This window comes from Mobula birostris, chromosome 9 (genome assembly GCF_030028105.1).
Source record: "Mobula birostris isolate sMobBir1 chromosome 9, sMobBir1.hap1, whole genome shotgun sequence".
In the NCBI taxonomy this organism is placed as follows: domain Eukaryota; kingdom Metazoa; phylum Chordata; class Chondrichthyes; order Myliobatiformes; family Myliobatidae; genus Mobula; species Mobula birostris.
The window spans coordinates 64,502,997-64,519,151 of NC_092378.1; the positions used below are offsets into that span (position 1 = coordinate 64,502,997).

The 16,155-nt window shown below is 40.3% G+C and overlaps 1 protein-coding gene across 3 annotated transcripts in view; it reads right to left on the bottom strand.

Moving 5' to 3' along the window:
• xpot (exportin, tRNA (nuclear export receptor for tRNAs)) overlaps positions 1-16,155 on the bottom strand; it is an 85,223-nt gene that overhangs the window by 55,722 nt on the left and 13,346 nt on the right. For 2 of the 3 annotated variants that reach the window (XM_072268189.1, XM_072268188.1), the window contains exons 6-7: positions 12,950-13,177; positions 4,721-4,905 (exon numbers count right to left, since the gene is read on the bottom strand). In XM_072268189.1, coding sequence (XP_072124290.1) covers positions 4,721-4,905; positions 12,950-13,177 — 413 coding nt within the window. The remainder of the gene's footprint in view (positions 1-4,720; positions 4,906-12,949; positions 13,178-16,155) is intronic. The other variant, XM_072268190.1, reaches the window with a different exon arrangement.

Genomic DNA, 16,155 nt, shown 5'->3' on the forward strand with positions numbered 1-16,155 from the left:
TTCCTCCAACCTCTCTCATTAACAAGGTGTCTTTGCCCTCAGAACTGCCGCTCACTGGCTGTTTTTTTGTACCATTCTCTGTAAACTCCAGATCATCAGCAGTTTCTGATTTACTCAAATCACCACATCTGGCACCAACAATCATTCTACAGTCAAAGTCAATTAAATTACTTTCTTCCCCATTCTGATGTCTGGTCAGAACAACAAATGAACCTCTTGACCATGTCTACATGCTTTTATGCATTGAGCTGCTTCCACATGATTGGCTGATTAACTACTTGCATTAACAAACAGGTGTACAGATGTATCTAATGGTAAGACCATAAGATATAGGGGCAGAATTAGGCCATTTGGCCCATTGAGTCTGCTCCACCACTTCATCATGGCTGATCCATTTTTCCTCTCAGCCCCAAACTCCTGCCTTCCCCCATATCCCTTCATGCCTTGGCCAATCAAGAACCTATCAGCCTCAATGGCTGCCTGTGGCAATGAATTCCACAGATTCAATGCTCTCTGCCTAAAGAAGTTCCTCCTCATCTCAGTTCTAAAAGGACGCCTCTGTATTCTGAGGTTGTGACCTCCAGTCTTAGACTCTCCTCCCATAGGAAACATCCTCTTCACATTCAATCTATCAAGGTCTTTCACCATTCAATAGGTTTCAATTAGATTACTTCTGAATTCTAATGAATACCGTTCCAGAGTTATCAAACGCTCTTCATATGACAAGCCATTCAATCTTGGAATCATTCTCATGAACCGCCTTTGAACCCTCTCCAGTTTCAGTCCTTTCTAAGATGAGGTACCCAAAATGCACACAATATTCCAAGTGTCAACATTATATCCTTACTTTTATATTCTAGTCTTCTTGAAATGAATACTAACATCCTCACCACAGACTCAACCTGCAAATTAACTTTCAGGGAATCGTGCACAAGGACTCCCAAGTCCGTTTGCACCTCCGCTTTTTGTATTTTCACTCCATTTAGAAAATAGTCCACCCTTTCATTTCTTCTGCCAAAATGCATGACCATACACTTCTCAACACTGTATTCCATCTGCCATTTCTTTGTCCATCCTCCTAATCCAAGTCCTTTTGTAGCCTCCCTACTTCTGTAAAACTACCTGCCCTTCTACCTTTGTATTGTCTGCAAACTTTTCAACAAAGCCATCAATTCCATCATCTAAAACATTGACATATAGTCACCAGCAGCCAACCAGAAAAGGCTTCCTTTACTCCCTCTTCGTCTCCTGCTAATCAGCCACTGCTTTATCCAGACTAGAATCTTTCCTGTAGTATCATAGGCTTGTACCTTGTTAAGCAGCTCCATATGTGGCACTTTGTCAAAGGCCTTCTGAAAATCCAAGTACTCAACATCAACCAATTCTCCTTTGTCTGTCCAACAGACTTTTCAGGCAAGAATTTCCCTTAAGGAAACCATGCTGTCTTTGGTCTATTTTATCATGGGCCTCCAAGTTCCCTAAAACAACATCCTTAACAATCGACTCCAACATCTTCCCAACCACTGAGGTCATTCTAACTGGCCCATAATTTTATTTCTTCTGCCTCTTTTCCTTCTAGAAAAGTGGAGTGACCTTTTCAATTTTCAAGTCAACTGCAAGCATTCCAGAATCTAATAATTCCTTAAAGATCATTACTAACGCCTCCACAATCCCTTCAGCCACCTTTTTCAGGACCCTGGGGAGCACACCATCTAGTCCATGTGACGTATCTACCTTCAGACCTTTCAGTTTCCCAATAACCTTCTCCCTAGTAATGGTAATTTCACACATTTCATGACTCCTGACGCCTGGAACCTCCACCATACTGCTTGTGTCTTCCAGAGTGAAGGCTGATGCAAAATATTTATTCAGTTTGTCAGCCATTTCCATCCCTCCAACATCATTTTCCAGTGGTCCAATATCCAACCTCTCCTCTCTTTTATACTTTATATATCCGAAGAAACTTTTGGTATCGTCTTTAATATTATTGGCTAGCTTAATTTTGTATTCCATCTTTACCTTCTTAATACTTTTTTTTTTTAAAAACACCTTCTGTTGGTTTTTAAAAGCTTCCCAATCCTGTAACTTCCTACTACACTAAATTCTGCTCCATTATATGCCTTCTCCCTGGCCTTTATTTTGGCTTTGACTTCTTGTAAGCCACAGTTGTGTCATTTTGCCTTTAGAATACTTATTCCTCTTTGGGATATATAATCCTGTGCCTTCCTAATTGCTCCCAGAAATTCTAGCCATTGCTGCTCCGCCACCATCCCTGCAAGTGTTCTTTTCCAATCAAATCTGGCCAGCTCCCCGCTCATGCCTCTATAATTCCCTTTACTCCACTGTAATACTGATACATCTGACTTTAGCTTCTCCTTCTCAAATTGCAGGGTGAATTCGATCATATTATGATCACTTACCCCTAAGGTTTCCTTTACCTTAAGTTCTCTAATCAATTCTGGTTGATTGTACAACACCCAATCCAGAACAGCTGATCCCTAGTGGGCTCACCACAGGCTGTTCCAAAAAGCAAACTTGTAGGCATTCTGGAAATTCTGCCTCTTGAAATCCAGCACCAATCTGATTTTCCCAATCTACCTGCATATTGAAATCCTACATGACTATTGTAACATTACCCTTTTGGAATGCATTTTTTTTTTATTGATTGAGGGTCTGTATACAACTCCCATCAGTGTCTTTTTATCCTTGTAATTCCTTAGCTCTATCCACAATAATTCAACACCTTCCAACACTATGTCACTTCTTTCTGATGATTTGATTTCATTTTTTACCAACAGAGCAACGCCACCCCCTTTACCTTCCTGCCTGTCCTTTCAAAACATTAAGCTCCCAGTTATAATCTTCTTCCAGCCATTACTCAGTGATGCCTACAACATCATACATACCAATCTGTAACTTCAACAAGTTCATCTACAAACCCCATTTCCAGAAAAGCTGGGATATTTTCCAAAACGCAATAAAAACAAAAATCTGTGATATGTTAATTCACGTGAACCTTTACTTAACTGACAAGTACAAAGAAAAGATTTTCAACAGTTTTACTGACCAACTTAACTGTATTTTGTAAACATACACAAATTTAGAATTTGATGGCTGTAACACACTCAACAAAAGTTGGGACAGAGGCACGTTTACCATTGTGTTAAATCGTCTTTCCTTCTAATAACACTTCTTAGTCGTTTTGGAACTGAGGATACTAATTGTAGTAGATTTGCAATTGGAAATTTTGTCCAGTCTTGCTTGATATAAGACTTCAGCTGCTCAACAGTCCGTGGTCTCCGTTGTCTGATTCTCCTCTTCATGATGCGCCGTACATTTTCAATTGGAGATAGATCTGGACTGGCAGCAGGCCAGTCAAGCACACGCACTCTGTGTCTACAAAGCCACGCTGTTGTAGCCCGTGCAGAATGTGGTCTGGCATTGTCCTGCTGAAATAAGCATGGACGTCCCAGGAGGAGACATCGCCTTGATGGCAACATATGTCTCTCTAAAATCCTAATATACGCCTCAGAGTCAATGGTACCTTCACATACATGCAACTCACCCATGCCGTGGGCACTGATGCACCCCCATACCATCACAGATGCTGGCTTTTGCACCTTTCGCTGATAACAATCTGAATGGTCTTTTTCATCTTTGGCACAGAGAACTCAATGCCCGTTTTTTTCCGAAAACTAGCTGAAATGTGGACTCATCTGACCACAGCACACAGTTCCACAGTCTTTCGGTCCATCTGAGATGAGCTCGGGCCCAGAGAACTCGCCGGTGTTTCTGCATAGAGTTGATGTATGGCTTCCTCCTTGCATAATACAGTTTCAAGTTGCATTTCTAGATGCAGCAACGGACTGTGTTGAGTGACAATGGTTTTCTGAAGTACTCCTGAGCCCAGATGGTTATAATTGTCACAGTAGCATGACTTTTCTGTGCACTTTTCAATCTTATTTTAACTCTGTCCCAACTTTTGTTGAGTGTGTTGCAGCCATCAAATTCTAAATTCGTGTATATTTACAAAACACAATTAAGTTGGTCAGTAAGACTATCGAAAATCTTTTCTTTGTACTTCTGTCAGTTAAATAAAGATTCACGTGAATTAACATACCACAGATTTTTGTTTTTATTGCATTTTGGAAAACATCCCAACTTTTCTGGAAATGGGGTTTGTACCTTCTTCAATATTCTACATGCATTCAAATATAACATTGTCAGTCCTGCATTCACCTTTTTCAATTTTGCTTGCCTTTTATATTGCAACTCATCTTGTTGACTGCAATTTTGCCCCGTCATCAGCCTCTCCTTGCTAGGAGTCGCACTACACATTGCCTTTGTTTGTAAACCAACTACCTCATCCTCAGCACTGTTATTCCAGTTCCCATTCCCCTACCAAATCAGTTTAAACCCTCCCAAACAACTCTAGCCAACCTACCCACAAGCATATAGGACCCCCTCGGATTCAGGCGCAACCTGTCCCTTTTGTGCAGAAGACCTTCATATGTTCCCCAGCAGAGGTCCCAATGATCCATATATCTAAACTCCTGGCCCCTGAACCAGTTCCACAGCCACTCACCTGCCAAATCACCCTATTCTTATCCTCACCGGCATATGTCAAAATTGTACTCACTATTTATGCAAAGAAAAAGAATCTTTTGTTTAAATATGCAAATGTGTGAAATAATAGTTTTGCATATTCAAAGACAGGTACCTTTCATTTGCTATCAGATTCAAGTCAATCCAGGAGACAAAAGCTCCTACAACCTCAAGGCACTGACACGTGAGTTCAGAGTTGGTTTGTTGAAATGTGCGCAGGATCTGGTACCAGGACTCCACCAGATTTGGTATACATTGTTCCCGCATTGCATCTTTTATTAAGGTGTTTCTTCTACACTCCTAGTTACAGAAAACAACATTTAAAAATCACAAAACATTCTAATAAGTACACTTCTTAAAAAAAAGACAAAACGGAAATTTAACTTAAAATATACAAAGATTAAGATACATAACATATTAAATATAGTAAGTTTCCTGTTGCTCAAAGAATAAGATTTCTGCAATTTATCATATAAACATAGCAATAGTTCCAAAAGATTTTGTACTGTATATCCTGAAAATAATCTGACTTTTTAATTAAGGAAAATGTTAGACAAATGTACATTGGGGAAACAAAAGTTTACAGGAAGAGATGAAGCCTTGAATAGTTCCCTCATGCTCCCCTTTCACCCTTAACCCAAGACCTTGGTTACAGTCCCACCCAACCTCAGTGGAAAAAGCCTGCTTGCATTTACACCCTATCTATACCGCTCATAATTTTGTAAATCTCTCTCAAATCTCCCCTCAATCTTCTACATTCTAAGGAATAAAGTCCTAATCTATTCAATCTTTCCTTATAACTCAGGTCCTCCAGACCCAGCTACATCCTTGCAAATTTTTTCTGTGCTCTTTCAACCTGAATTACATCTTTCATGGAGGTAGGTGACCAAAAATACACACAATACTACTCCAAATTAGGCATCACCAATGTCTTACACAGCTCAGCATAATATCCCACCTCCCGTACTCAGTACTTTGATTTATGAAGGTCTATGTGCCAAAAGCTTTCTTTAAGACCCTATCTATCTGTGGCACCACTTTCAATAAATTGTGGACCTATATTCCCAGATCCCTATGTTCTACCACACTCCTCAGTGCTCTGCCATTTACTGCAGAAGACCTACCCTGGTTGCTCCTATCAAGCTTCAAACCTCGTACTTGGCGGCATTAAATTCCATCTGCCATTTTTCAGCCCATTTCCCCCTCTGGACCAGATCCTAGCCTTTTCCACCTCCCTCCAATTTCTCTCATCTCCCCTCCTATCCAGTCTCCAAAACACTACAGTTACTGGCCACTCTCACTTTCCTCTAATGTTAACTGTTTTTCTCTCTCCACAGATTCAATTTCACCCAAATATTTTCTTCATTGATCTTGGATTTTAATTCCTTTAACCAAATTAAACTTGTGTAAGACATGCCTACTGACCAGAGGAATGAGGATCAGATTTATTTTTTATTATATTTAGAGATACAACACAGTAACAGGTCATTCTGGCCCAATGAGTCGCACTGGCCAACTACACTCATGTGACCAATTAACCTAATAACCCACACGTCTTTAGAACGCAGGAGAAAACTCATGCGGTCACAGGGAGAATGTACAAACTCCCTACAGAAAGTGGTGGAATTGAACCTGGGTACCTGGCACTATAATAGAGCTGTGCTAACCACTACAGAATAGGTGAAGGAAGACACGAGGGAACAAGGCATAAACAACTATGTGTGGTTGAAGTGAGAGTTCACACAAAATCTATGTAGCTACAAGTCTGGGATCCCAATGCCACTAGACAAAGCCCTGGCCCATGAGGAGCTGATATACAATGGCCAACCTACATGCTGGTGTATTCCACTCCACAGAAATCATTGCATTTCACATTCATGGATACAATATAGATATCCAATAGAGATCAGTTTAAAATTTCTTTAAAAATAGACAGAAGTTTTTAGTCAAGAGAAAATTTAGGAATAATTTTAAGACAAGCCAAACTGGTTCTATCACTGACATTGTAGAGAAAAGGAGAACAGAACAGTTATCACCCTACAACCATCTGTCTCCTGAACCAGCATGGTAACATCACCCACCACAACTCTCAACTGATTCAATGACCTACAGATTCACTTTCAATGACTCTTTACAGCTCATGTTCTCAGTATTAGTTTTTTATGTGTCATTTCTCTTTGCTTGCACATTGGCTGTTTGTCAGTCTTTGCTTATTGGCTTATTATTGAAGCTTGTCTTGTACACAGATCAAATACACAGTGCATTGGGCTACAATCAGTAAAACAATGACAACGCGAAATAAAGTGTACAAGTTACTGAAACAGTGCAGAACAAGTAAGCGATAAAGTACAAGATCATAATGAGGTAGTTTGTGAAGCCAAGAGTCTACTAAGATTCTGATAACACTGGGATAGAAGCCATCCATTAATCTGGTGACACATTTGCAAGAAAAAGTTTGTAATTATGTGGTTTTCTGCATTAATTACTTATAAAATGTGGTCTGATTTTCATCTAAGTCACAATAATAGACAAACACAATCTGCCTAATCTAATAACACACAAATAATTGTACTTTTCACGTCTTTATTGAACACATTTTTTAATCATTCACATTCCAGGCTGGAAAAAAATATGGGAACCCTTGTACTTAATAACTGGTAGAACCTCCTTTACCAGCAATAACCTCCACCAAACGTTTCCTGTAGCGGCTGATCAGACTTGTACAAAGGTGAGCAGGAATTTTAAAATTGTCTCAGTTCATCAATATTTCTGGGATACCTTGCATAAACAGCCCTCTTCAGGTCATGCCACAGCATCTCAATTGGGTTAATGTTACGAGGTAGTGGAGGTACAATTTGTCCATCTGGGCTGATCACCCCATCCTTGACGAAGCTGTTCCACCGTGAACACTATCTGTTATGAGTCAACATGATGCTTTCAGATCAGGTCATGCATAGCACATACCTCTGCATAACCGCTCAAGTGCGTTTCTGGGGTACAAGGGCTAGTGACCCTTGTGCCTGTTCTGTGTACTTACTGTTCTATCGCTGAGCAGCAGTGAACCATCCGATTGGCCTATCTGAGTTCTCTTTGGGAACTAGTTGACTTGATCAGCATTTCTGATTCAACTATTTCTATTGTTCATGATTGTACTTAACAAAAGAATAATTATGTCTGGACTTTGACTAGGCCATTGTAGAACATGAATTTTTTGTATTTTTAAACCAGTTGGTTGTTGATTTACTCTTGCGTTTTGGATCATGGTCTTGTTGCATCATCCAACTTCTGCTAAGCTTCAGGTAATGGACCACTACCCTGACATTCTCCTGTAAGATGTCTTGATACAATTTTGAATTCATTGTTCCCTCAATGATTGCAAGCTGTCCTGGCCCTGGGGCAGCAAAGCAGCCCTGAACGATGATGTTCCTTCCAACATGTTTCACAGTTGGGATGAGATTTTAGTGTTGTAGTGCAGTGTCCTTTTTCCTCCAAATATAGCGGCATACATTTCTGCCAAAAAGTTCAACTTTTGTCTCATGTCCACGAAGTATTGTCCCAGAAGCGATGTGGAAAATCCAGGTGACCTTTTGCAAACTTGAGACATGCAGCAGTGTTTTTTTGGAAAGCAGTGGCTTCCCCCATGAACATGATTCCTGTTCAATGTTTTTCTTAGAGTGGACACATGGACAGAGAATTCTGCAAGCTCTCAATGTGGACTGATGAATACTCAGGTCTTCAGAAATGCTTTTGTAGCCCTTTCCAGCTTTATGCATCTCTACAATTCCTCTAAGGTCATCTTTCTTGAGAAGAGCAGGCTCTGTCAGTAACCTGACTTTGTGTGTCTTCTTTATAGGGCAAGGCACCTCTACAACCCACACTTCCAATCTCATCTCATTGATTGGAGCACCAACTCCGAATAGCTTTTGTTGAAGGTATTATCTCAGAGGTTCACATTTTTTTTAAACCTAGACTGTTGTTGTTTAAATAGTGTACTCACTATTGACGAGAAATACAATTTTTGTTATTAGTTTAGGCAGATTGTGCTGTCTATTATTGTGACTGAGATGAAGATCAGACATTTTATGAGTAATTAATGCAGAAAACCAGGTAATTGCAAAGGGTTCACAAACTTTTCCTTGCAACTGTACATGAGTTCAGTCTTTCGTATCTTTTGTCTGATGGGAGAGGCGAGATATCTGTGGTGGTGGGGGGGGGGGGGGGGGGGGGACTTCCATTACGCTGGTTGCTTTACTGAGGCAGTGAGAAGTATAGACAGGGACCATAGAGGGGAGGCTGGTTCTACAATGCACATTTATGTATAGATTTTTATAACTTCTATTTTACTTCTTTTTGCCCCATAAACATCTGCAAGAAAATGAATCTCAAGGCAGCATATGGTAACATTCGATAATACATTTACTTTGAGCTCTGAAAAGATACTTCTGTAGTGTTGTGGCTGTGGGGAAAGGGAAATGAGCAGGTTGGGTATAAATACACAGGAAGCTAGCCACACAGGCATAGATACATATTTAGGACCCCCCATCATTAAGGACCCCATTACCCAGTACATGCTCTTTTCTCATTGCTACCATCGAGAAGGTGGTACAGGACCCTGAAAAAAAAAACACCACACACACACACAATATTTTAGGAACAGCTTCTTTCCCTCTGCCATCAGATTTGTAAATAGGTAGTGAACACGTTATAATTCTTGCTTTCCAATGCAGCACTTAATTTTTTTGTATATTCCTTTTTGAGATTTATAGTATTGCACTGTACTGCTACAGCAAAACAATTTTCATGACATATCAATGACATAAACCTGATTCTGATTCTAAGCAGAAAAGTGAAGTGAGCTACATGTGGAGGTAGCTTTGCTTGCATGTGATGCAATGAGAGGGAGGGGGAAGGCTGAAGTTCCTTTATTAACAAGAGGTTTTTCAGATGCTGGAAACCTAGAGCAACACACATAAAATGCTGGAGGAACCCAACAGTTCAGGAAGCAGCCATGGAGATGAATGAACAGTCAATATTTTGTGCCGAGACCCTTCATCAGTCCTGGTGTATTAAGAATATAAAAACCAAGAAAAAATAAGTTTATTTTAAATAAAGCTCCTGATGAAGAGTCTCAGCCTGAAACATTGAATACTTATTCCTCTCTATGGATGCCGCCTGACCTGCTGGATCCCTCCAGAATTTTCTGTCATTTTAATAAGTTTAATACATTGGTATCAGAAGAATGGTAATGAGGAATGTTAAGTTTTGAACGATGCCATAAACAAAAAACAAATTATTTTAACAAAGAAAAATCCCCAAAAGAAAAAACCCCCAAAAAAGAAAACAGGGCTAGACCAATATCCTGAATCAGACACGTTCAGTAATGTCGTCAACTCCACTCCCCTATTCATATAAGTTAGAAGAAAAAAAATTCCGAAAGGTCAGATTACATCATATGAAAACGTTGCAAAAAAGGTTTCCAAGTTTCTTCAAATTTAACCGAAGGGTCAAAAATATCACTTCTAATTTTCTCTAAATTTAAACTTAACATAGTTTGAGAAAACCATTGGAATGTAGTAGGAGGATTGACTTCCTTCCAGTTCAACAAAATAGATCTTCTAGCCATTAAAGTAACAAATGCTATCATCTGACAGGCTGAAGATGACAAAGATCTATGTTCTACCATTGGCAATCCAAAAATTACCGTAATAGGATGGGGTTTTAAATCAAAACATAGAACTGTTGAAATAATATCAAAAATGTCTTTCCAATATTTTTCCAAAAGAGGACAGGACCGAAACATATGAGTTAAAGAAGCCACCTCAGAGTGACATCTATCACAAGTAGGGTTTATATGGGAATAAAAACGAGCTAGTTTATCTTTGGACATATGGGCTCTATGTACTACTTTAAATTGTATTAATGTATGTTTAGCACATATAGTAGTACTAACCAATTGAAAAATTTTATCCCATTTCTCTATAGGCAGACAAAGGTGAAGTTCCTTTTCCCATTTGTTTTTAATTTTATCAGATATCTGAGTAATTTCATAATTATATCATAAATAATTGCTATTAATCCCTTCTGAAAAGGATTTAAACCTAAAATTTTATCAATAATACCAGCAGGATTTGAGGTCGGAAAGGTAGGCAACGTAGTATTTAAAAAATTTCTTATTTGTAAATATCTAAAAAAGATCTAGGCAAATCAAATTTCTTAGATAACTGCCCAAAAGACATAAAACAGTTATCCAGAAATGAATGGAGGAGCGGAGTTGATGACATTACTGAACTTGTCTGATTCAAGATATTGGGCTAGCCGTTTTGTTCTTTTTTTGGTTTTTTTTTCTTTTTCTTTTGGGGATTTTTCTTTGTTTATATATATTTTTTTCTTTTTATTTCTTTTTTACGACTAATTTCATTATGAGTTTGGAAGTCTATTATACCTATGTTACTTAAAATCCTTTTTGTATATGCTGATTAAGATTATTCCAATCTCTTTGTACCAACTTTGTTATTGAGTTTATAATTTTGAAAATTAATAAAAAGATTTAAAAAGAAAGAAAGAAAGAAATTAAGTTTACATTTCAGGAAAAAACCTAAATAGGTACTCCTTTGCGAAGGCGTAACAAATTCCTACCAGTCAGTAGTTCTAAGTTCAAAAGTTCTAAGTACATTATCAAAATACATTGTATAAAACCTTGAGATTAGTCTCTTAACAGGTAGCTACAAAACAAAGAAACCCAAAAGGACCCATTAAAAAAAAGTCAAGTACCCGATGTGCAGAGGAAAAAAGTCAGATCAAAAACAAATCATGCAAACAATAAATGCCAGGAAATAGCGTTCTGAACGGAAGCCACAAAGCCAATCCATCCAAAGACCTTAAGTTCAGCGCAGAGCAGAACGCCAGTCTGTGTTGCCATAATTGGGATTCACCAGGAATATTGTTGCTTAATTACAAAGGGGCACTTTATTTTGCGGGCCTGTGGACAGAAGTCTGAATTTCAATGACTGTGACAAACAGTGCATGCCAATACACACTCAGTAGCCACTTTATTAGATACAGAAATGGAACCCAGTGTGGTCTTCGGCTGCTGTAGTCCATCCATTTCAAGGTTCGACGTGTTGCCCGTTCAGAAATGCTCTTCTGCATTTTCACCCACAGAACTGACTGACGCTCACTGGACTTCAGAAGAACTCGCACCACTCAAGCCCCCCCCCCCCCAACCTCTTACCCTTTTACTTTTGCGGTACAGCAATGAAAACTGCAAGCAGTTTCAAACTCCTGGGAGCGCACATCACACATTATCTTTCAAGGTTCCAGAATACATCCTACACAGTCAAGGCTCATCAACATCTCTACTTTTTGAAGAAAGCTGGACTTTGCACATCCATACTCACGACATTTTACAGGTGTGCAGTAGAGAGCATCCTGACAAGCTGCATCACTGCTTGGTACGGAAATTGCACTGTGGCAAACAGTGAAGTTCTATAACAGGTTGTCAAAACTGCCCAATGCATCATTGGCACTAGCTTACCCACCATTAAGGACATAGACACAGAAAGGTGCCAGAAACATCATGAAGGATCCCACCCATCCTGCTCACTGACTGCTGGTCCCACTCCCATTAGGGAGGAGGCCACGTAGCATCCATGTCAAGACCACCAGGCTCAAAAATAGTTACTTTCCACAAGCAGTAAGGCTGATCAACACCTCCACTCACCAACTCCACTGCTACTTTATAATTTCCTGGCAGTCACCTGATGTACAGCCTTCCATCACTCTATGGACATACAATCTATTTACACAAGCCATTTTAGTTTTATATTATTATTGTGTTCATTTTTTGGTTTTTTTTTGTGTGTTGCATCTGATCCGGAGTAACAGTTATATCATTCTTCTTTACTCTTATGTACAGGAAATCACATTAAACAATCTTGAAACTTGAATCCAGCAGTTTCTGAGATACTCAAACCACTCCATCTGGCACCAACAATCAGTCAACAGTCAAAGTCACTTAGATCACATATCAGCAGTTTCTGAGATACTCTAGCACCATCAATCATTCCACAATCAAAGTCACATTTCTTAGATCACATTTCTTCCCCTTTCTGATCTTTGGTCTGAACAACAACTGAACCTCTTGACCATGTCTGCAAGCCTTTATGCACTGAGTTGCTGCCATGTGATTGGCTGACTAGATATTTGTATTAATGAGCAGGCATACAGGTGTACCTAATAAAGTGGCCACAGTGCAATTCCAAACCTGTACCATAACTGAGTCTGCTGTGTACTTCTCTAACTAGCAAACTAGATTATAATTACAGATAATGTGACTTTCGCTCACCATTCTTACCTCTGCTGTATGAACTATGTCCCGATCTACTACTTCTGCATCAATAGCCATGAGGATTCGCAAATAAAGGTCCACTCCTCGAGGATTAAGACCAACGACTGAGAGCAGATCAAAGAAAAATTTGGGCCACTTGGTAAGATACTCGGTTAAGAAAAGCAAAGCAAACACTTGAGCTGCTTTGTTGCGGATGAACGTTTTCTCTTGGTGTGGATTCACCAGCTGCAGGGGCAAAGAGAAATGTGAATTATTCATTAATTCAGAGGAGGACACTCCACTGTGGACTTAAAAACAAAAGTGCAGAATATAATTCAATTGGAAAATCAATAAAGCCAACTTGGTTATAGCTAATAACCTAAATACACAGAATTTTACAAAGGTAATACAACTATATTTAAACAATCTAAATGTATCAGGCTTTAGTCCTCCAAATATGCTTTTACCAGGAAGGGAGACCATTTGGCCCATTCAGTTTATGCTAACTTTCAGAGAAGTCTCATCAATCCCCTTCTCCCACTTTACTTTTCTGTAGCCAATACCCATCATCATTTACGCCAAAGAACATAAACAGCACAGTACAGGCTCTTCGACCCACAATGGCGCGCCAACCTTTTAACCCAATCAAAGATCAGTCTACCGTTTTCTGCCATTTTGCTTCCATTCATGTCCCTAATGTATCTGCCTCTATCACCAGCTCTGGCAGGGCATTCCACATACCTACCTCTCTCAATGTTAAAAACCTACCTCTGATATCCAATTTATACTTTCCTCCACCTTAAAATTATTCCCACTCATATTAGCCACATCTGCCCGGGGAAAAATATCTCTGGTGGTCCACTTGTTCTCTGCCTCTCATCCAGTCATCTCTCACCCTCCTTCGCTGCAGAGAGAAGAGCCTTAGCTCACTCAGCTTATCCTCATAAGGCATCCTGTTAAATCCCCTCTGCACCCTCTCTAAAGCTTTCAGCCCCTTCCTATAATGAGGCAACCAAACTAGGGGCAATTTAAGGTAGCCAACCCAGCCTACCAACCTGCAGGTGTTTGGGATGTGGGAAGAACTCAGCGGATATGGGGTAATTTGCACATTCACAGGGAGAATATACAGACAGCATCTGAGGTTAGGATTGAATCCAGGTCACTGGAGCTTCAAGGCAGAAGCACCACCAGCTTCAGAGATCCAATCAGCCTTTCAAACTCAGTAATCCCATCAGGCCTCTAAGCTAGTTCTGAACAGCAACGTATTCAGTCTCATTCCCCTCAGCTCAGTAAATGTTTTACATTTAAATATTTATGAAATTATAATTGACAGACACCATCTATTCAAGGTGTGAACCACTGTGAACATGAAAGAAATTAGCAGTTAGTGCGACATTACTACAGCTTGGGGCGTTCGAGAGTTCAGACTTCAACTCCGGTGCATTCTGTATGGAGTCTCTGTATGTTCTTCCCGGTGAATGTGTGGGCTTTCCCTGGGTACTCCAGTTTCCTCCCACAGTCCAAAGACGTGCTGTGACTGGCCGTTGTAAATTGTCCCGTGATCAGGGTAGGGTTAACTGGGTTTGCCGGAAGCTGCTGGGTCAGCGTGGCTCGAAGGACTGGTAGGACCTACTCCGCAGTGAATCCCCAAATAAAACATACAGTAAAATGCATTGTTTGTGTCAATGGCCAAAGCAATCCAAGGATGTGCTGGGGGCAGCCTGTCAGTGCTGCCACTCTTCCAGCGCCAACATAGCATGACCACACCTTGCTAACCCCAACCCATAATCCTTTTTGGAATGAGAGAGGAAACCCAGACCTCACAGGGAGAATGTCCAAACTCCTTTCCGATAGCAACAGGAATTGAACCCTGATCACTGGTGCTGTACAGAGTTAAGCAAACTGCTAGGTTAGTGCGCCACGCATATTACATCGCAATGCTCAGTAAATCCTTAACCTTCCGCACCTGTGCCCCGCAACACAGGCATCAGAGACTTGGCAGAGGTCAGATGCCACACTATTTAACCGATCACTGACCCTCATTAAAAGCACAAGCTCAGTTTATTACGTTTATTTTACTTTAATTGTTCTAAATTAATTTGCTTAATGCATCTTAAATGCAATTTTTCCCCATTTTTTCTAAATTATGGCGGGAAGAGAGAGAGCAGCATGCCACGCGTGCGCAGCCCCCCGGTGAAAAATGATATCGTATCCGTTAAATAGGGGCCATAGACAATTCTGATTTGATAGAGGCAGACGTGAAAGCACAGAGGAACATCTGAAGAAATTTCTGAAACGCTCATTCGCTGCTGTCGTTACTGCGCGGTCGGGAATCTTCCGGAGGGAAGGCCTCAAAATCCCCGGCTTTGCCTGCTGTTGGCGACCGAGATTGAGGTCGAATCATACGGACAGAGATGGCGCTCAGTACTCGGTGTCGGAGAGTTGATTCGGAGGCTTGAAGTTTTCGGATAACTCAGAGACGGATTGTGGTCGGGCATGGCAGGGAGAGTTTTTCTTCCTTCTCTCATCTGCGTGAGATGTGGGACATTTGAGAGACTTTGAACTTTTTACTGTGCTCATGGACTTCTTCATCAAGTTATGGTATTGTTGCACTGTTGTAACTAGATGTTATAATTATGTGGTTTTGTTAGTTTTTTCAGTCTTGGACTGTCCTGTGTTTTGTGATATCACACTGGAGGAAATATTGTATCATTTCTTAATACATGCATTACTAAATGACAATAAAAGAGGACTGAGTGTCTTCATAATCTAAACTAATTTAAATTATAGTCATACAAGTACTCCAGCAGAGAACCAAGCCCTTCAGCCCATCTATTCCATTCCAAACTATCATTCTGCCCATTCCCATCAATTCGTACCAGGACCATAGCTCCCCATACCCCTCCTGTCCATGTATTCTCTTAACATTCCTCTAAATCTGGAAATCGAATCCACTTCCGCTGGCAGCTCATTCCACACACTCTCACCACCCTGAGTGGGGAAGTTCTCTCCTCCCCCCACCCCAATATTTCACCTTTCACCCTTAAACCATGACCTCTAGTTCTAATCTCACTGAATCTTTGTGAAAAAATGTCCTGCTGACATCCACCCGCAGTGGAGTATTATGCGGGGTATAATCTTGTATACCTCAATCAAATATCAAATCTCCCCTCATTCCCCTACACCCCAGGGAATGAAGTACTAACCTATTCAACTTTCCCCTA